Source organism: Lithobates pipiens, unplaced genomic scaffold, assembly GCF_037356315.1.
Source record: "Lithobates pipiens isolate NorthernLeopardFrog02 unplaced genomic scaffold, aLitPip1_a1.2 Scaffold_13, whole genome shotgun sequence".
In the NCBI taxonomy this organism is placed as follows: Eukaryota; Metazoa; Chordata; class Amphibia; order Anura; family Ranidae; genus Lithobates; species Lithobates pipiens.
In genome coordinates, this window is record NW_027507718.1 from 408,391,854 (window position 1) to 408,414,647 (window position 22,794).

Sequence of the window (22,794 nt, forward strand, 5' to 3'; positions counted from 1 at the left end):
GATTTACTCTACGCAACATTATCTTTCACAATATTAAAAAAAATTGGGCTAACTTTACTGTTGTCTTATTTTTTTTTTTTTATTAAATACATTTTCCCCAAAAAAGTGCGCTTGTAAGTCCGCTGTGCAAATACGGTGTGACAGACAGTATTGCAACGACCACCATTTTATTCTCTAGGGTGTTAGAATAAAATATATATATAATTTTTAGGGGTTCTGAGTAAAGGGAAGGAAGATAGGCTGGCAGGCAGGGAAAATTAGCATTGCATCCATTAGCATTGCTGGTTGTAATTCCAACGGCCACCACAAGAGGGCGCCAGATTACAGAAGGAACCATAGGATCGTAGAAGGCCTCAAAGCCGGGGGCTAAATTACCGGCCGGCGGCGGCGCGGCCCGACGCGATCGCGCCGGGGGGGGCCGCGGAGACAGCATACCCCCAGCTGTGCTGCCCCAGGCGCCAGGTCTGGAATTCTAGTCGCAAATGCGACCGGGCGCCCGGGTTTTGTCGAGCCCTGCTGTAGAGTTCCTTATGTGGAAACCTGACGGTCACTGCCAGACTAAATCCACAACTAGTAGTCCAACAGGGTCTGTTCACAGCACACCAAATGACAAACTGAGGATAGATCATGCCAGACATCTGCAAAATTGCTCTAGATGCTGAAAATCTAACATGAAGATAAAATGCTAGCAAAAAAAAAAGGGTTGGTCTTTTCACAACAGAGAAAAAAATAAAAAGTCCACACTGCGAAGACACTAGCAAAAATACGAAAGCATGTAGGTAGGAGGAGAAGATCATTAAATCGGTAACCATCTGAACAACACCATAGTAGCTACTCACTTTTAGACTGCAATACCCTATGGAGAGGTTACAGCTGAAAGGCACACCTGGGAAAACAGACTATATTCTTCACAGCACAGAAGAAAAAAAAACTACAAAAAAAAAACCAAGCAGTCCGACAAATAAGGTCTATATCTAAAAAATAAATAATAATTGTCCCAAGGATAAGGAAAATGTACATAAATGAAATACAATCCAATTAACCACTTGCCGACCGCCTAACGCCGATGTACGTCGGCAGAATGGCACGGGCAGGCATAAGCACGTACATGTACGTGATTTGCCTCCCGCGGGTCGGGGGCCCGATCGGGCCCCCGCCCGGTGCCTGCGGCGGTCGGTTTTCGTTCGGGAGCGATCCCGGACGAGGGGACGGCCATTCATTCATGGCCACCCCCTCGCGATCGCTCCCGACGAATAGAAATCCCCGGTGACATCACTTCCTCTCCTGTAATGTAAACACAGGAGAGGAAGTGATGTATTCTCTCCTCCGTGTCGGTATTTTTCGTTCCGACACGGAGGAGAGCGGATCAGTGAGTTGCACCAACACATCCCACACACAGTAGAACATGCCAGGCACACTCACACCCCCCCTTTACCCCCCGATCACCCCCCCAATTACCCCTGCCCCCCAGTCACAGTGACACCAATGTCATTTTTTTTTTTTTTTTTTTTTTTTTTTGCATTGGTGTCATTTGTGACTGTAATAACTGTTAGGGCAGTTAGAGTTAGCCCCCTTTAGTTCTAATGTACCCCCCTAACCCCCCCAATAAAGGTTTAACCCCGTGATCACCCCCCGTCGCCAGTGTCACTAAGGCTGGGTTCACATTGCAGCGGTTTATGAGAACGAATGTGATTCGCACCGCACTGCAGTGCAAATCACATCCGATCTCTGTGCGATTCGAGTTCAGCCATTCGCCGCACCCGCCGCACCCGCCACACCCGCCGCACCCGCCGCAAATTCGCACGGGACCCTTTTTTTGGCCCGCAGCAGAATCGGATCGCATGGGTGTTCACACCATGCGATCCGAGTTTGCAGATCGCACTGCGATATGCGAACTGATCTGGGGGTGTCAGTAACATTTCACTGACACTCCCAGCAGTTCGCATAGGGCAGTGTGAACTGCCGCCGGGAGGCATGCGATGCGGGAACCCGCCGCGGATTCGCGGCGTTTCCGCATCGCTCCAGTGTGAACCCAGCCTAATAAGCGATCATTTTTCTGATCGCCGTATTAGTGTCCCAGGTGACGCTAGTTAGGCAGGTAGGTATTTAGGTTCGCCGCAGCTTTTTATAGCGCCAGGGACCCCCATATACTACCGCATAAAGCCCCCTGATTGCCCCCTAGTTAACCCTTTCACCAGTGATCACCATATAACTGTTACAGGTGACGCTGGTTGGTTAGTTATTTTTTTATAGTTTCAGGGCACCCGCCATTTATTACCTAATAAAGGTTTAACCCCCTGATCACCCGGCGGGTGTCATTTGTGACTAATAACTGTTAGGGCAGTTAGGGTTAGCCCCCTTTAGTTCTAAGGTACCCCCCTAACCCCCCCAATAAAGGTTTAACCCCGTGATCACCCCCCGTCGCCAGTGTCACTAAGGCTGGGTTCAGATTGCAGCGGTTTGAGAACGGATGTGATTCGCACTGCAGTGCAAATCACATCCGATCTCTGTGCGATTCGAGTTCAGCCATTCGCCGCACCCGCCACACCCGCCGCACCCGCCGCAAATTCGCACGGGACCCTTTTTTTGGCCCGCAGCAGAATCGGATCGCATGGGTGTTCACACCATGCGATCCGAGTTTGCAGATCGCACTGCGATATGCGAACTGATCTGGGGGTGTCAGTAACATTTCACTGACACTCCCAGCAGTTCGCATAGGGCAGTGTGAACTGCCGCCGGGAGGCATGCGATGCGGGAACCCGCCGCGCATTCGTGGCGTTCCCGCATCGCTCCAGTGTGAACCCAGCCTAATAAGCGATCGTTTTTCTGATCGCTGTATTAGTGTCACAGGTGACGCTAGTTAGGCAAGTAGGTATTTAGGTTCGCCGCAGCTTTTTATAGCGCCAGGGACCCCCATATACTACCGCATAAAGCCCCCTGATTGCCCCCTAGTTAACCCTTTCACCAGTGATCACCATATAACTGTTACAGGTGACGCTGGTTGGTTAGTTATTTTTTTATAGTTTCAGGGCACCCGCCATTTATTACCTAGTCTCACTAGTGTACCCCTAAATTTAGGGGTGTCTACTTTCCAAAATGGGGTCATTTGGGGGGGGTTTGTGCCATCTTGGCATTTTATGGCCTTCAAAACTGTAACGCCCTTAGAAAGCCTGAAGGCGGTGCTTGGTTTTCGGGGCCCCGTACGCGGCTAGGCTCCCAAAAAGTCCCACATATGTGGTATCCCCGTACTCAGGAGAAGCAGCAGAATTTATTTTGGGGTGTCATTTCACATATGCCCATGGCATGCGTGAGCAATATATCATTTAGTGACAACTTTGTGAAAAAAAAAAAAAAAAAAAAAAAGTTTGTAATTTTCCCGCAACTTGTGGCAAAATATAAAATATTCCATGGACTCAACATGCCTCTCAGCAAATAGCTTGGGGTGTCTACTTTCTAAAATGGGGTCATTTGTGGGGGTTTTGTGCCATCTTGGCATTTTATGGCCTTCAAAACTGTAATAGGTAGTGAGGAGTGAAGTCAAATATTTACGCCCTTAGAAAGCCTGAAGGCGGTGCTTGGTTTTCGGGGCCCCGTACGCGGCTAGGCTCCCAAAAAGTCCCACATATGTGGTATCCCCGTACTCAGGAGAAGCAGCAGAATTTATTTTGGGGTGTCATTTCACATATGCCCATGGCATGTGTGAGCAATATATCATTTAGTGACAACTTTGTGAAAAAAAAAAAAAAAAAAAAAAAGTTTGTAATTTTCCCGCAACTTGTGGCAAAATATAAAATATTCCATGAACTCAACATGCCTCTCAGCAAATAGCTTGGGGTGTCTACTTTCTAAAATGGGGTCATTTGTGGGGGTTTTGTGCCATCTTGGCATTTTATGGCCTTCAAAACTGTAATAGGTAGTGAGAAGTGAACTCAAAAATTTACGCCCTTAGAAAGCCTGAAGGCGGTGCTTGGTTTTCGGGGCCCCGTACGCGGCTAGGCTCCCAAAAAGTCCCACATATGTGGTATCCCCGTACTCAGGAGAAGCAGCAGAATTTATTTTGGGGTGTCATTTCACATACGCCCATAGCATGTGTGAGCAATATATCATTTAGTGACAACTTTGTGTAAAAAAAAAAAAAAAATTTTTTTTTTGTCATTATTCAATCGCTTGAGGCAAAAAAATAAAATATTCAATGGGCTCAACATGCCTCTTATCAATTTCCTTAGGGGGTCTACTTTCCAAAATGGGGTCATTTGGGGGGGTTTTGTACTGCCCTGCCATTTTAGCACCTCAAGAAATGAGATAGGCAGTCGTAAACTAAAAGCTGCGTAAATTCCAGAAAACGTACCTTAGTTTGTAGATGTGACAACTTTTGCGCAAACCAATAAATATACAATTATTGACTTTTTTTTTACCAAAGACATGTGGCTGAATACATTTTGGCCTAAATGTATGACTAAAATTGAGTTTATTGGATTTTTCTAATAACAAAAAGTAGAAAATATCATTTTTTTTCAAAATTTGCGGTCTTTTTACGTTTATATCGCAAAAAATAAAAATCGCAGAGGCAATCAAATACCATCAAAAGAAAGCTCTATTTGTGGGAAGAAAAGGACGCAAATTTTGTTTGGGTACAACATTGCATGACCGCGCAATTACCAGTTAAAGCAGCGCAGTGCCAAAGTGTAAAAAGACCTCTGGTCATTTACCAGCAAAATGGTCCGGTCTGAAAGTGGTTAAGGATAGATTTTACCAGAGGTTATTGAAATTATTCCCCTTCCCCCTCCAGAATTACAGGCAGAAAAAATCACAAAGAACGAAGGATCAAGATACTCGGAATGTGATTGTCCTTAAAGTCAATCTGCACTTACCCAAGCAGGGCAAAATAGGCTCAGGTTAATGCCAACCCTCCTAGCTGAACATACTCACTGATCCATTTAGCCACTGGGAGCAAAGAAGAATAATCTGTACCTCTGGCTATAGGAAAGCATGTTCACTTTTTGTCCTCTCACATAACAGCACTGGAGCTTGGGGACTGGCTGTTCAAGCAAAAAGCACAGTCACATAGGGCACAAATCAAAGGTATTCTTTACCTTTTTCTGAAGATGTTTATTGTTCCTAAAGATAATGCCTGAATACATGAGAATGTATTGAGTCCACTAGGCTTTTTGAGGAGGTCAGTCAAAGTAAAATTCAAGACCATGAGACACACAGAAAACCTCCTAGTTATGGAGGACACAGCATAACAAATCAGTAAGAGCCCATTCACACAGGGGCAACTCCTGATCCGACTTCAGGTCGCCCCTAGTCGCCTCAGGTCGGACAACATTTAAAAAGCAATGTAAGTGAATGAGAGCCGTCTTAATGCACACTACTGAAGTCGCTCCGACTTCAAAAAAGGTTCCTGTACTACTTCTATCCGACTTGTAGGCGACAGGTACCCATTGATTTCAATGGAGGTCGCCTCCAAGTCGGATCTCCGTCTATACGGAGGCGACTTTGACAGAATTATCAGCTCTCAAGAGGGAACTCCACGCCAAATTTCTGAAAAAAATTTGGCGTGGGTTCCCCCTCCGAGAGCATACCAGGCCCTTAGGTCTGGTATGGATTCCAAGGGGAACCCCCTACGCCGAAAAAACGGCGTGGGGGTCCCCCCCAGATCCACACCAGACCCTTATCCGAGCACGCTACCCGGCCGGCCAGGAAAGGGGGTGGGGACGAGCGGGCGGCCCCCCCCCTCCTGAGCCGTACCAGGCCGCGTGCCCTCAACATGGGGGGGGTGCCTTGGGGGAGGGGGGCGTGCGCCCCCCCCACCCCAAAGCACCTTGTCCCCATGTCGATGAGGACAAGGGCCTCTTCCCGACAACCCTGGCCGTTGGTTGTCGGGGTCTGCGGGCGGGGGGCTTATCGGAATCCGGGAGCCCCCTTTAATAAGGGGGCCCCCGGATACCGGCCCCCCACCCTATGTGAATGAGTATGGGGTACAATGTACCCCTACCCATTCACCTGTGAAATAAAGTACAAAAAAAAACACAACACAGAGAAAAAATATTTTATTGCACAGCTCCGGGGGTCTTCCGTCTTCGGGGGTCTTCTCGCCGGACTCCTCCGCTATCTGTGTGTAGCTCTTTTGCTAGCGGAGGAGTCCGGCTTTCTTCCTCCCCGCCGCCGGCCTCTTCTCCCGACTTCGGGGGTCTTGTCCCCCCTCTTCGGTTCTTCTGCCGGGCCACCGCGCCTTCTTGTAGCTCTTTTGCAGGCGGTGGCCCGGTCTTCTGTCGCCGCCGTCTTCCGTTCTTCTGTTGCCGCCTTCGGTTCTTCTGCCAGGCCACCGCGCCTTCTTATAGCTCTTTTACAGGCGGTGGCCCGGTCTTCCGCCGCCGCCTTCCGTTCTTCTCCTTCTTCTTCTCCTGGAGATGTTGACTCGACGAGCTCTCCGGCCACAATGCCAGGGACGCGCTCCGCTGCCTCTTATATAGGGACAATGGGGCGGTGTCACATGGGTTGATGTCACATGGGTTGGTCACATGGGTTGATGTCACATGGTAAGGGGGCGGGGGTCACCATGTGACATCAACCCATGTGACCAACCCATGTGACATCAACCCATGTGACACCGCCCCATTGTCCCTATATAAGAGGCAGCGGAGCGCGTCCCTGGCATTGTGGCCGGAGAGCTCGTCGAGTCAACATCTCCAGGAGAAGAAGAAGGAGAAGAACGGAAGGCGGCGGCGGAAGACCGGGCCACCGCCTGTAAAAGAGCTATAAGAAGGCGCGGTGGCCCGGCAGAAGAACCGAAGGCGGCGACAGAAGAACGGAAGACGGCGGCGACAGAAGACCGGGCCACCGCCTGCAAAAGAGCTACAAGAAGGCGCGGTGGCCCGGCAGAAGAACCGAAGAGGGGGGACAAGACCCCCGAAGTCGGGAGAAGAGGCCGGCGGCGGGGAGGAAGAAAGCCGGACTCCTCCGCTAGCAAAAGAGCTACACACAGATAGCGGAGGAGTCCGGCGAGAAGACCCCCGAAGACGGAAGACCCCCGGAGCTGTGCAATAAAATATTTTTTCTCTGTGTTGTGTTTTTTTTTGTACTTTATTTCACAGGTGAATGGGTAGGGGTACATTGTACCCCATACTCATTCACATAGGGTGGGGGGCCGGTATCCGGGGGCCCCCTTATTAAAGGGGGCTCCCGGATTCCGATAAGCCCCCCGCCCGCAGACCCCGACAACCAACGGCCAGGGTTGTCGGGAAGAGGCCCTTGTCCTCATCGACATGGGGACAAGGTGCTTTGGGGTGGGGGGGGCGCACGCCCCCCTCCCCCAAGGCACCCCCCCCCATGTTGAGGGCACGCGGCCTGGTACGGCTCAGGAGGGGGGGGGGCCGCCCGCTCGTCCCCACCCCCTTTCCTGGCCGGCCGGGTAGCGTGCTCGGATAAGGGTCTGGTGTGGATCTGGGGGGGACCCCCACGCCGTTTGTTCGGCGTAGGGGGTTCCCCTTGGAATCCATACCAGACCTAAGGGCCTGGTATGCTCTCGGAGGGGGAACCCACGCCAAATTTTTTTCAGAAATTTGGCGTGGAGTTTCCCCTTGAGCTCATTCTCTGCTTGGCCGCGGCAAAAGTCGCCTGGCCTGGGGCGACTTGTAAGTCGTCCCAAGTCGCGCTTGAAGTCATCACAAGTCGTTTTGAAGTCGTCCTAGTCGCCGCTGTCAAGTCGTGTCCAAGTAGCCTGACTCAAGTCGCCTACAAGTCGTGTTGCCCCTGTGTGAATGGGCTCTTAGGATCAAGAAGCAAATGTATAGTTCTGTGGTTTAAAACACAATTGTACGGTTTATACAAATAGCATTAAAGAAAATGTCAAGGCAACATTTCACATTCCTGATATATGCCTGCTGCTGTACCACGTACTTGTATGAAAATGTATCCCATTAACTTTGTATTGCTTACTTTGTGCGAGAGCCCTGGTGATCCCGCCAGTCCCCTCTGCTTTCCTAATAAAGAAGGCAGGAGAGCACAGCATACTTAGATCTCTAGCTATGGTGGGAACTCAGCCTTCTTTCCTCCAATGATCAGACACCAACCCCCCCGCACAGCCATTTACTGGAAGTTCCGTGTGCTGCCGTTTTGTCTCACCTAGCTCTTATGCAGCTGAAAACAGAAATTATGTGATCACTTCTACAAAAGAGGGAAAGTATTTATAATTTTATATCTATACACAAGATGTTTTGCCTTTCATTTTCATGTCAAACGCAAGGGTTGAGAAACAAGATGAGGGTTTACATATACAGTATCTCACAAAAGTGAGCACACCCCTCTCATTTTCTGTAAAAATATTTTTTCATGTGACAACACTGAAGAAATGACACTTTGCTACAAAGTAGTGAGTGTAAAGCTTGTATAACAGTGTAAATTTGCTGTCCCCTCAAAATACCTCAACACACAGCCATTAATGTCTAAACCGCTGGCAACAAAAGTGAGTACACCCCTAAGTGAAAATGTACAAATTGTGCCCAAAGTGTAAATTTGGGCCCACCATTATTTTCCAGCACTGCCTTAACCAGTTTCTGCCCACGCTACAGCCAGGTCCTACATTGCTGGGAGGCCATCAATAGATGTCTTCCCTTTTCCTCGCTCCCTGTGCCCTCTTGCGAGGGTGTATCAGGGAAAATCTGTGCTGGCCATGTCCCTTGGACACAGCCAATCACAGATCGCTGTAAATGGCCAATCATAGCGGCTATTTACTACGCGATTGGTGTGGCCAATGAGAGATGATCTTAAATATAAACATGCGAGATAATCTCTCATTGTCAGCCCTCCCTCATGACACAGATTGAGTGTGAGGGGGAAGGGGATCTGTGCTGAATCTGAGTGATTCAAAAGTATTACAGTTAAAAAAATAAAAATAATAAAACAGTGCCCAATCAGTACGTCTGTGCTATCTATAATTAGTGCCCATCGGTCCCAATCAGTGCCCTTCTGTGCCGCCTCAGTGCACATCTGTGCAATCAGTGCCCATCTGTGCCACCCCAGTAGTGCAGGCTTAGACATCTGTGCAGGTTCACCAGTGCAGGCTTATTAGCACACATCTGTGCAGGCTCATCAGTGCAGGCTTATTAGCACACATCTGTGCAGGCTCATCAGTGCAGGCTTATTAGCACACATCTGTGCAGGCTCATCAGTGCAGGCTTATTAGCACACATGTGTGCAGGCTCATCAGTGCAGGCTTATTAGCACACATGTGTGCAGGCTCATCAGTGCAGGCTTATTAGCACACATCTGTGCAGGCTCATCAGTGCAGGCTTATTAGCACACATGTGTGCAGGCTCATCAGTGCAGGCTTATTAGCACACATCTGTGCAGGCTCATCAGTGCAGGCTTATTAGCACACATCTGTGCAGGCTCATTACCATCAGCAACCATGTCCAAAAGATGCTTTTCCACCGAAGAGGCGTACCAAATACTTTCCATGGCTGTCGAGAGCAACAAGGAGCTCTCTTTTTCAGATTCCCTTTCAAACTTCGGATTCTGAGTCCGATGTAAATTATGAGCCAGTTCTCAGTAGTGGAACACAGACTCAGAGGAGGAAGAGATTCTGCTCGCCAAACAAAGGTGTTCTGGTGAGGAGGCAGTGGCATCCACCTGCACTGCAGTACCTCGGCATGAAAGGCAAAGTACCAGTGGGGTGTCACCTAAGCCCCAAAGGGTTAGGACCCATGCCAACCTTCCATATGCCCTTCAGAAACCCTTGTGGCTTCCTCCCAATTCAGAAGAAGCCAACATTCCCCTTTCACTGCCCAGCCAGGAGTCCAGGTGGACACGGAGAATTTTTCCCCAATTTCTTTGATTTAATTTTTACGGAGGACATGCTAGAGTCAATTGTGGCCCAGTGCAACCTGTATGCACAATAAATCATTTGAATAATCCAACATCCTATTAAGCCCGTCCCTACAAGTGGAGACACCTAACAGAAGTTGAAGGTTTTTTTGAGCCTCACATTTTGTATGAGACTCCCCCCCCCCCAAAAAAAAATGAATTGCGCTCCTATTGGTCAACCCACCCCATGCCGATCTTCTCCGCGGTAATGCCCATAACCAGATATCTCATGATCATGATGTCCCCATACTTCAATAATACCCAGTGCCCTCCTCGAAATGACCCAAATTATGATAGGCTCTACAAAATTCGACCATTAAAATTTTCAGAAATATTCCGCCAGTTGTTTGCCCCAGACCAACACGTATGTGGATGAGCCTCTTGTTGATGAATTTAGTGGCAGGTTTAAAGTCAAGCAATTTATCTGCATAGGTGACTGTTTTTGCCGTTACCACACTTCAGTAAATTAGTGAAGTATGGTAAACATAATCCTCAGTTCCAGCCATTTACCCTTACAACCCTTATGCCACTGCCTGCTTTGTAACTGACCCTGGCTTGTTATTCGACCATGCTTCTGCCTGCCGATTCTGTACATACCGCTACCTGATCTGGAACTGACCTTGGACTGTTTGACCATGTTATTTGCCTGCCTTATGGACTGATATTGTACCCTGCTACTGGACTAGTGGGATTCAACACAAGGGTCTCACATATATGAGGGACTCCAGAATAGATTTTCTGGATGAAGAAAATTTTTTTGTTTTTGTTTTCTCATTCCTAGATTATGGTCTGTAGACTGAGGCTTCAAAGAGATTTGGGTGGGAGAAGCCTCTACCCCAGTCCCCAATTATGTCCTGAACGAGGCCCTACTTCTGCCTGCAGGACTTACGGCCATCATGCCTCTCACACTGTCCACAGCACATAGACCATGTTCCTGCCTACTACCAGGACCAATATTTTTGGCACTGCTGACAATATCTCTGCCTGCACTGACCCTTGACTAAATATGGACAGTATTCACTGCCGGCTGCCCGGATAATTGTGTTCGCCGTAGCTGACCAAGTCCCTGCCTGCTGCCTGAACCAGTGCTATCCTCCTGTGGAAAACTGCACTACTAAAACCGCAGGTAATCTCTTGTTTACCCTTTGCTCGGCATAATGTATTTTGGGGTGTAATTCTTGGTATGTGCATGCTATGTATCCCTGGAACATCTAACGGTTCCAATTCCTTGCATGCTGGATCTCTGTATGTGGCCAGGCTGTGTAAAGTCTCACACATTTGGTAGCGCCATACTCAGGAGTGGCAGAATGTATTTTGGGGTGTCATTTTTGCTATGTAAATGCTGTGTTGTAAATATCTATATAAAGGGGTGATTTGGGGGGCATTAGTACTTTCCTAGCTTGCTAGCGTCTCAAGAAAGAGGCCGCAGTCAGATGTGATAAAATTTTTGTGATTTTCACCATAACTTGTAGACGCCAACTTTCACACAGACCACATAATATTCACCAATTTGGGTTATTTTTACCAAAGACACGCAGCAGTATAAATTGTGGCCTACGTTAAGAAAAATGACTAAATTTGCTAAATTTTATCACAGAAACAAAGAAAAATGTGTTTTTTTTTTTCAAAATGTTCTGTCTTTTTTTCATTTATATCGCAAAAAATATAAAACCCAGAGGTGATCAAATACCAAGCTCTATTTGTATGAAAAAAAAGGACAAAAAAATCATTTGGGTATAGTGTTGCATGACTGAGCAATTGTCAATCAAAGTGTGAGCACTGAAAACTGGTCTGGGCAGGAGGGGTGTTAAATGCCCAGTAAGCAAGTGGTTAACCCTCTTGGGCATGGAGTTCCCCAGAGCTTCACAGGTTGGCACTCCTCCATGATGACATCATGGAGCTGCTGCATGTTAGAGACCTTGTGCTCCACCACCTTCGTTTGAGGATGCCCCACAGATGCCCAATAGGGTTTAGGTCTGGACACATGCTTGGCCAGTCCATCACCTTTACCCTCAGCTTCTTTAGCAAGGCAGTGGTCATCTGGGAGGTGTTTTTGTGGTCATTATTTTAGAATACAGCCCAGTCTTTAAAGGGAGGGGGATCATGCTCTGCTTCAGTATGTCATAGTATATGTTGGCATTCATGGTTCCCTCAATGAACTGTAGCTCCTCAGTGCCGGCAGCACTCATGCAGCCCCAGACAATGACACTCCCATTACCATGCTTGACTGTAAGCAAGACACACTTGTCTTTGTACTCCTCACCTGGGTGCCGCCACACATGCTTGACACCATCTGAACCAAATAAGCTCATCTTGGTCTCATCAGACCACATGGTATGGTTCCAGTAACCCATGTCCTAAGTCCGCTTGTCTTTAGAAAACTGTTTGCAGGCTTTCTTGTGCATCATCTTAAGAAGAGGCTTCCTTCTGGGACGACAGCCATGCAAACCAATTTGATGCAGTGTATGGTCTGAGTACTGACAGGCTGGCCTACCCACCCCTTCAACCTCTGCAGCAATGCTGGCAGCACTCATACATCTATTTTCCAAAGACAACCTCTGGATATGACGCTAAGCATGTGCACTCAACTTCTTTTGTTGACCATGGCAAGACCTGTTCTGAGCGGAATCTGTCCTGTTAAACTGCTGTACGGTCTTGGCCACCGTGCTCCAGCTCAATTTCAGGGTCTTGGCAATCTTGTTATATCCTAGGCCATCTCTTTGTAGAGCAACAATTCTTTTTTTTTTTCAGATCCTCAGAGTTCTTTTCCATCAGGTGCCATGTTGAACTTCCAGTGACCAGTATGAGAGAGAGAGCACCAAATTTAACACACCTGCTACCCATTCACACCTGAGACCTTGTAACCCTAACGAGTCACATGACACCAGAGAAAATGGCTAATTGGGCCCAAATTTGGACATTTTCACTTAGGGGTGTACTCACTTTTGTTGCTAGCGGTTTAGACATTAATGGCTGTGTGTTATTTTGAGGGTACAGCAAATTTACACTGTTATACAAGCTGTACACTCACTACTTTACATTGTAGCAAAGTGCAATTTCTTCAGTGTTGTCACATGAAAATAATAAAATATTTACAAAAATGTGAGGGGTGTACTCACTTTTGTGAGATACTGTACTTCATTAACCAAAAAAAGAACTCCATATCGGGGTACGAGTCTGGCTGAATATAGAAGACACCTGTAAAATTTAATAATTGTCTTTTGCCAATAAAATCAGAATCCAGTTTTGTTCTGGAAATACATTCTCAGCCAATTCTTAAAATAAAGCCATTGATGTGGAAAATACATGTACCCAACACTAGAAACTAGCTTCAGCTGAACAGTGAATAACACCAAAATCGTGGTCCACAACCCGATGGTTGTCTTTAATCATGGTTGGGGCTGGTTCATGCGGGAAAAGCCATATGGCAATGGTGAAGAGAGTGGACAATTTAAACAGAGAAAGGGAAAAAAATAAAAAATAAAAAGAGGATTGAGGTCTCCCCTTAGATGCCTCAGTGTTTTCATAGCTGGCTGAAGCACAGAGACTTGGCGTTGTCTGGAACAGATTAAGTCCACTAAGCTTAACCATTTCAGAGCAAAATGCTTTACAAAGGACAAGTAACACAACTTTGTTATGAAGAAATGTTCTTTACATTCTGGATGAGAGTCAAGGTGTCTGTTCAACATATGTGGAGATGGTTCCTTAACTTCAAAACACTCGCCCTGTAATTTGTAACACAAGACGCACGCCATTTACAGGACCATAACACTTAGACTACACAGCTAAAACAAAAACGTACTAGTTAAGAGCATCTAATCTGCATGTTGATACGCAGCATTTACCCAACACCACAATGTAGTTAAAGGAAAAAAAAAAAAAAACCCTCATAAGTAAACACTAAACAATTTCTAGAAAAGGCAACACTGACTCCTAGTGCTTCCACTTAGCAATGTGCTAGCAATTGTAGACACTCATAGCCAAGTTAATGACTACCATATGCAAACTTCCAAAGTGGGGGTAGGGGCAAGAAGGAGGGGGGAGGTGTGCAGAGAATCAGTTTCTGTAACCTTTAAGAAATGGAGGGATTCTGGGTAGGGGCTGGCTTAGTGCTTGAAATCTCTCTCCTGGCCTACAGTTAGCTGCACAGAAAACACACTTAACATAAGCATATCAAAATATTCATAATCACATGACCAGCGACTCCTGCACAATGTGATTGTTTCCATATGTAATTTTGTTAGCCATGGAGTTGTTTTGGCTATGTCACTCTAATATTCTTCAAGATAAGGAATACAAATTTGTCATGCTAGCATGAAAAACAGCAAGCAATATTTACAATAAAAACAGGCCTAAACACTTTTCTAATCATAACCCAGAAATAATTCTGTCTCAGTTCCGTTTACTGACTGTAATGCCTTTTTGACAACCTTTAAGCCAATACCCCAACAAAAATATATTTGTGGTTTGTGCCCACTCAGTTTAAGGATACATGGCAGAACATGGAACCTATAACTAGTTGCAGGAAAGAAATTTGCACAATTCCCCCATGAACACAGACAATGCCGACAGGGAAATCAACAATTGTCTTCTCCCGGCATAAAGACCTGCTATAGCAGCCTCCAGCGATAATTGCACGATAATCGCAAGAAATCCGGCAGGCTGGATGTACCAAAGTTGATTACCTTTGTACATTCAGCCTGCCCATTAACGTTTGAATCGCGGCCAGTACCTGCTAAACCGGCCAACATTCAAACTGAGTATGGCCAACCTAAATAGAAGTTTCTTTTGTGTTTATATATAAACAGATGCTTAAATGTCTGGATTTTATGCCTTTTATTTTAGCTTTGGATAGAATAGAGAGGGATTAAAACACTTGTCAGTTTTTATTGCAGTCTGTGCTCCGATTAGGGAGATACTCCCTCTCTACTTATCCTGTTTACCATTATCATTCCAAATTTTGGGTTGTCTTCAGAAAAGTAACAGAGGGGAAATCTTCCAAAGGGGACACTAGTTATGACCTGAAGGTCCAACGAATTTCCTTAATTTGCAGGGATTTCCTCTTCCTGTTTTGGCTATGGGACAGGAAGTGAAGTAACCCTCCCTTGCGCTATCCAAAATAGAACAAAAAGATTTGCCTATAGTTCTACTTTAGGTGCACTAAAATGCCCTAGCAGGGGTGCAACGGATCGTCACCGATCCGTGATCCGAACGGGTCACCCCGCTCAGATCGGCACATGCCGCGATCTCGGCCTTAGGAAAGGCCGTGGCTTCGGCCTAGCTCCAAAGCGGCGGCCATCTTTCTACACCCAGGCTGTCTACACTGATCGCTCCGACGGAGCGATCACTTGTAAACAAACCGGCATCATGTCATGACGCCGGTTCCTCTCTCCCCTCTCTGTACTAACCTGTACAGTGGAGGGGAGAGATCCTGAGATGGAAGCAGCCATCCCTTCATACCCTGCAGTACCCCAATACCCTGCAGTACCCCAATACTCTAGCAATATCCTGCAATACCCCCAATACTCTAGCGATACCCTGCAATACCCCCAATACTCTAGCGATACTCAGCCGATACCCTGCCTGCCAATACTCAGCTGATACCCTCCCAATACCCTGCCTGCCGATACCCTGCCAATACCCTGCCTGCCGATACCCTGCCAATACCCTGCCTGCCGATACCCTGCCAATACCCTGCCTGCCGATACCCTGCCAATACCCAGCCGTGCCCAGCCGTGCCCAGCCATACCCAGCCAATATTACAGTGGGGGAGATTGTGGATATTACAGTGGGGACTATATGGTGGTGGAATTTTCACAGGTTTTTGCAAATTAATTATTTGCGGATCCGAAAAACGATCCGATCTATGACTCTGATCCGAGGAACGATCCAATCCGTGAGTTTTGTGATTCGTTGCACCCCTATGCCCTAGAGTGCTCTAATAAAACATCAACTTTCATTAGCAATGCCCCCAATAGGGCACACGAGGTTGGACAAGGTATTGGATTTTGATTAGAAGCGAATGTTTGCTTATTAAGGTAATTCCAGCTTTAGGGAGTCCAAAGACGCAGACCGGAAAAAAAATATGTGCACGAATCTTGGGGCAGAGGGGTTGGGGGTGCGCACAAACAAACTGAAAAATTAAACTGTTGGTAATGCAGGCCTGGTCTGTACATCTGCTGTGCCCATTATGATGGGTTCCCACCATCCCTGTGCCAAGCTCCCGGGTCTGTACACCCGCTGTACCAATTATGAGTGGTTCCCACCATCTCTGTTCCGAGTCTGTGCACCCACTGTGCCCATTACGAGGGGTTCCCACCATCCCTGTGCTGACTTCATGGGTCTCCTGTACATGTCCTCCCCCCCCCCCCGTACATGTTACGCCCCCTTCCTGTACATATTGACGCCCCATCCCCCCTTGTACATACATATTACTTCCCTTCCCTTTACACCCCCCCCCCCCCCCCCCCCACCCCACCCCATCCTGCTGTACATTTGTACAGATGTTGCAATAATTACTGCTCAGCCTGACGGGTTAAAGCTGGTGCTGTCTAGCTGGCCTGGGCTGCACACTGAGAACCCTGCATAACAGAGGGCTGCAGTAAATCGGGCTATCACTCCTCACATTCCAGAGATCCCAGCAGGGACTAATCTACCGACCTGTCAACTCCCCAGAGTACATAGCAAGGACAGCAGAGCAGTAGCAAAGCTACCTAGTCCTATAACAGAGTAGTAGAGAAACTTGGAGTTTTGCCAGAAATAGGTCTGTTGCTTGCCTGTACGCAGTCACAGCACCAGAGAGAGAGCGGCTTCAAGTTCACTTTGGGATAATGAAGAAAAAAAAGAAACAAAAAAAGAAACAAAAAACAACCACAGCTGGGTCAGTGTGTTCCACTGAAGCTGGAAGTGACGCCGCAACTCCGAGGGAAAGCACCGCCCACCACTGCCAATCAAAAACAAGGCAGTATTCAGGTGCACTGCGCCCCAAGGCAGGTCAGAGGCATGCAAATGAAGCGTCTCGTCTGCAATCACGTGAAGTCATGCTTCCCATAGTGCACTGTGTCTGGCGCTCAAACACAGTGCACTTAAAAGGACATTTTATTTATAATTAAAATGGGCCCTATAGACGGGTCGCCACTGGTTACAATTCTACTGCCAATTAACATGTGGATGAGTACAGATACACTTCAGTGAATTCCGAAGAACAATTCCAGGCTAAAATTGATTGATAAAAACAAATATTTTTTTTAAAGCAGACATCCAGTTGCATTATTAACTTCTGGTTCAGTTTGAAACAGGATCAACTAAGCCAGACACAGTTAAAAGGAGAAGATCGACTACCAATCAACAGCAGGATAAAAAAAAAAAAAAAAAAAAAACATGTTCTTTTCTCAGCAATGACATGGGGGTGGGGATGAAAAGGTTGGCTGCACAAGCAGAGTAACCATAATGGTTTCTAAAAGATGACTCTTAGGAGCATACATCCTGAGACTATTTTTTCACCAATAATTCCTTTTTTCCCCACAAAGTCAACTTTGACATTAAAATATTTCATTGACTTTATTTTACAGGGAAAAAAAAAAAAGAAGAAGAAAAAAAAAAAAAAAGAAAAACAGCCAGCTTTTAAAAGTGAATGGCATAACTAAAAGCAATTACTTTCCTGACCGTTATGAATAGGACCCCAATTGTTTAAAGATCAGATGAAAGCTTTTATGAAGTTCAACAGGCATTATGCTACAAAAGAACACAATAGTCCTTACTAGCGTTTGTTACACTGGTAGTCAAATGGACTTATTACTGACAGAAAGTGAAACACACACTGTTTGTTCGCATAAAACCACCCATGTAATACTGCAAAATGAACTTTACCTGTTGTAGGCTCCCACACTGGGACTATGATCACGATCTCGTTCTCTCTCTCGTTCTCGCTCCCTTTCCCGTGGACGCTCTCGTTCTCGCTCCCTATCACGTTCTCTTTCACGGTCTCGATCCCTCTCACGGTCCCTTTCTTTATCTCTTCGAGGATAATAGTCCCAAGGTTTGGATGTTTCTACCATACTGGACCATGGTCCCCCAGAACCAGGCATGTGGGGGAAGGACACTACATGAATATATAAAAATATAAAAATAAATACATGCAACTGGATTATGATGCAAAATCAAAGATTAAGAAATAAAAACAATAAGAATTTTAGCCCACAATGAATTACTAATATTTCAAATTTTTAGGAATAGGCAAAGAACATTGAAAAAGGCACCACCATAGTATTTTAATGCCATACAAATAATTCAACAGATAGTGAATAATAAGATGATAACGTTAGCCCCCTTTTTAAAAAAAAAATATTTGCTGACAAATAAAATTAGGAATCGACCGATTATCGGGGGTCGACATTCACTTTTTTTGAAGTATACAAACGCCCCCAATATTACTTCAAGGGGTTTTACCAGGAGATGCATGCAGCTGCATGCATCACCCTGGTACCATTCTTTAGAGCGGACGGTCAGCTATATTGTAATAACCGATGCAGCTCAGCAGCTGCTCGGCTGTTACTACAAGCAGTGGGAGGGGACATTCTCTCTCCCCCCCCCCCCCCGGCTCTGCCATCCCCAGCAATCAGCCGGCACGTCCGCCAGCTGGCCGAAGACCCAAACAAAGCCGATACTTCATTCAGGTCTCGGATCTAGTAACCTGGAAGCAAAAAGATTGTGGACAGTTTTAAAAAATAAAGTATTAAATGCCAATCTTGCCCCGTTTTGAATACTTTCAAGTGCAGAAGAGTACCTGTCACCGCCTACTATGGTCAGAAGGGAAGTTTCCATTCCTTGTGACAGCATTAACAGCGATTAAAAGTACAATATTGGCTATCAGCCTGAGAGGTGGTCAAAGTATCGGTATCGTATTGTCACTGAAAAAATGTAAAATCGGCCGATCTCTAAAATAAATAGTCTTTGGCAAACTGAAAAAATGCTACTTGTTAGTGACACTGACACCCGACCAGTACAGATTTTAATTGGTTGCTATAAACATTCACCTTGCACTTCACTCTCTACACCAATGGCGTCCAACCTGCAACTTAAGATGGCTTTAAAGGAGGCCCAACACAAAATTGTTAACTTACTTATCTTCCCAAAGAAAAAATACCCCACTCTTCACAATCACACCCTTATAAAAGTGGATGTAAATCAAATTCATGAAATTTGATCTAGGCACATCTGTAGTGTTTTATCTCTCTCCAAAGCACTGAGTCCCATGTCTTTCTTCTGCTCCATAGCTCGGTTATCAGCCTAACTTCTGACAAGTTCTCCCACAAAGGACATAAAAGCAGCCTGAAATTTGTGTCGTGGGAGGTTGCTATAGATTAGCAGAGTGTTGCTCGATTCAGAGCAGAGCTCTGCAAATTACTTCCTTCCATTGCCTATGAGAGGGGGTTGTGTGCCTTTCCTCCAATTAGCTGTCTTGACTGTGTGCCAATAATCCACTCCCAGTGTTGAATAGGAAGAGAAAATCTGTAACATGATGTGCACTTTCTAAAGAATATATAAAGCTGAAGACAACAGATATACATGTAAAACTTATATAGGGAGATTTGTTTAATTCCCGTGCATCATCTGGGACTGTGCACTTCACTGGGTATATGTGAGGATTTACATACACTTTAAGTTCAAAAGGTTGGACCCCCCCTGTTCTACAATGTTCAGTATAAGTCCTATCTAGCGATATACCAGGGATGCACAAATATCGCCCGTTGCCTGGGACATGCAGTTCCAGCCAGTTTTTTATTTTATTTTGTGCCTGCTGTTGGCAAGAAACAGGGTTTACCATCTTATATTTTTCCCCTTAACAGAGCAGACACCGGAACTTGGTTTGGCTGCTCACCATGCGCTTGTAGCGAGCACCAAAGTGCTTCCATGGGTAGCGAGGGTAACCTGAAGGACTGAGGTCTTTTTTTTATGGGCAGAGGAGGAGGGGAACCGTCACCAACACCCAAAAACACTGACTCTTACCATAGATGTACAGATAAAAACGCATGTAGTAAATCACCAAGGGGGAGGCAGTTTTCCATGCTGATTTCCCTTCGTCTACAGAGGCGCAATCATCTCAATGGGAGTCGTCCAATGGGAAAAGAGGATTCCTATTTCTGTTTAGTAGGCACTTCACTTCCCAGGAATTGCTTAAATCGCCAGACCAACAATCCTCCCAAAAACCATAGAAAACATAAAACAAAGTGGCCTCATTGCGCAGGTATACTGATAAACCAATAATCTTTTTATTCTCTAAAACCGTAGTTGAACTCACATTTAAGATGAGATATACAGGCATCAAATGACAATCGGCTACAGATGGAAAAAACGAATGAAGACCACTCCTGTGCTCCTTCTGATGTCACCAGGTCCCAAAAAACGCCCGACGTTTCGCCACCAACGTGCGTCCTCAGGGGCATGCCCCTGAGGACGCACGTTGGTGGCGAAACGTCGGGCGTTTTTTGGGACCTGGTGACATCAGAAGGAGCACAGGAGTGGTCTTCATTCGTTTTTTCCATCTGTAGCCGATTGTCATTTGATGCCTGTATATCTCATCTTAAATGTGAGTTCAACTACGGTTTTAGAGAATAAAAAGATTATTGGTTTATCAGTATACCTGCGCAATGAGGCCACTTTGTTTTATGTTTTCTATGGTTTTTGGGAGGATTGTTGGTCTGGCGATTTAAGCAATTCCTGGGAAGTGAAGTGCCTACTAAACAGAAATAGGAATCCTCTTTTCCCATTGGACGACTCCCATTGAGATGATTGCGCCTCTGTAGACGAAGGGAAATCAGCATGGAAAACTGCCTCCCCCTTGGTGATTTACTACATGCGTTTTTATCTGTACATCTATGGTAAGAGTCAGTGTTTTTGGGTGTTGGTGACGGTTCCCCTCCTCCTCTGCGTATGAAATGGATTATGATTATTCCTTCTTCTGCCTTTGGATGTGATCACCATATCTGAGGATATCGTATTTTGAAGCCATTCACTATATTCTTGTTTATGAACTTTTTTTTTATATATTTTGTTTGTTTTGAATAGAGCGCTATATCATTGTCCATATATCTTTATATATTGTTTCCAGCAATATTTGTGTTAGCAGCTATTTTTGTTTTATATAGATTGATTTTGCTTTTTAGCGCAACAAATTTTTTCACTTTTCTTTTTTTTATGGGGCCAGCGGCTCATTTACTTGCTCAGCAGATGCGCTTCTGCTGAGCATTGAGAGCCCGACACTCGCCTTTCCTAACAAGGTCTCTCCCCTCCCTGCTAGTCCCCAGGTACGATGCTGTAGATAGGCAGAGAGGTGAGTAGAAGACAGCGCATTGTTAAAATCATCAAAAGTTTAAGTTGCCATAAGCATTTCACCTTAACCACATCAATACTGGGCACTTTCGCAACCTTCCTTCCCAGACCAATTTTCAGCTTTCAGCGCTCTCGCATTTTCAGCAAAGAATTGCGCGGTCATGCTACGCTGTACCCAAATTACATTTTTATAATGTTGTTAGCACAAATAGAGCTTTCTTTTGGTGGTATTTATTCACGACTCTTTTTTGCAATATAAGCGAAAAAAGAGCTGAAGTTTGGAAAAAAAAAATTATTCTATTTTAAAAGAAATCCAATAAAATCTAATTTTGTCATATTTAAGCCAAAATGTATTCTGCTACATGTTTTTGGTAAAAAAAAATCCTGTTAAGTATATAATAATTGGTTTGTGTGATCATGGACATATGTATGCAAAGGGTCATGTACAGATGTGCGCAGGTGATAACGGACATATGTGTGCAAATGATCATTGGGATATGCGATTTCACTATTATATATGTGGGGGATATGTGTTTTGGGGATCATTACTATGTGGGGACCTGTGTGTTTACTTGTGTTCACTGTGTATTTTACATTGTGGGGACCCTAGATTAGTGATCAGTGATTAAAAAGCTGTAAAAAACAGCTCACACTCACTGATCACCAGGCGAGTGCAGAGATGCACTCTCCTCTCCTCGCCGACAACTTCCGTGTGAGGAGAGCCGATCACCTAGCAACTGGCTGTTTGTTTACATCACATGAAGGCCGTGATTGGACACGGCGGTCATGTGATCAGGAGGGCCAATCACAGAGCCCTCCTGCCGATCTAAGATGCGCCGTGTCAGGGTGACATGAGCGCATTGGGATCGCACCGCTGCACGGACACGCGCGATCCCCCCCCTTCTGAGGGACATTCTTGAACGTCCACTCAGGAGAGAGCGCCCACCTGGCCGTACATATGCAGTGGCCGGGTGGGAAGTGGTTAAAAAAAAAAAAATGTCTTCAGTAGAGGGACAAGTAGATTGGGATCCCGATTTAGTTCCTTGGACAAGTACTTAAAAAGAAAAAAAATTAATAAATTACACTCAACTGTATACTGTAGAAAGACATTACAGCGGGGGTTGGCAACCCTTCAATCGTAGACAGGTAGACCGCGATGAGGTCTGCACCGCTGACCCGTGCCTTCTACTTGTAGGTACCACATTGGTTCTCTCTCCGCCACCAGCCTCCTCTGCCGCGTTATAAGCAACCAATCACCAGCTTGTTAATAAGAAAAGTCACTCTGCCAGCTCCCGTCCCCTGTCCAGAACTGTGCTTCCGCCTGCTCTCCTGCAATGGAATGATGCTATGGAGCACTGCTATAGGGGGGAGGTGGTCCAGAGGTCACTTTCATAGGGGAAAGTGGAAGAGAGAAGGACACTACTTAACATGTGGGGAGAAGGTGATGTAAAGGGGGCAGTGGGCCACCCCCCATAGTGTCTTCTACTGCGTCCCCCCCCCGCGCATTCTGAGCGCAGCGCACTCCCTATCCCTGCATTCTGAGCACAATGCATGCCTGATCCCTGCATTCTGATCGCAACGTATTCCTGAACCCTG

General features: G+C 46.0%; 1 protein-coding gene across 3 annotated transcripts in view; it reads right to left on the reverse strand.

The window, feature by feature from the left end:
• Positions 1-22,794, reverse strand: part of FIP1L1 (factor interacting with PAPOLA and CPSF1) — a 131,952-nt gene that overhangs the window by 15,460 nt on the left and 93,698 nt on the right. For all 3 annotated transcript variants that reach the window (XM_077477492.1, XM_077477491.1, XM_077477490.1), the window contains one exon: positions 17,737-17,968. In XM_077477492.1, the coding sequence (XP_077333618.1) occupies positions 17,737-17,968 (232 nt within the window). The remainder of the gene's footprint in view (positions 1-17,736; positions 17,969-22,794) is intronic.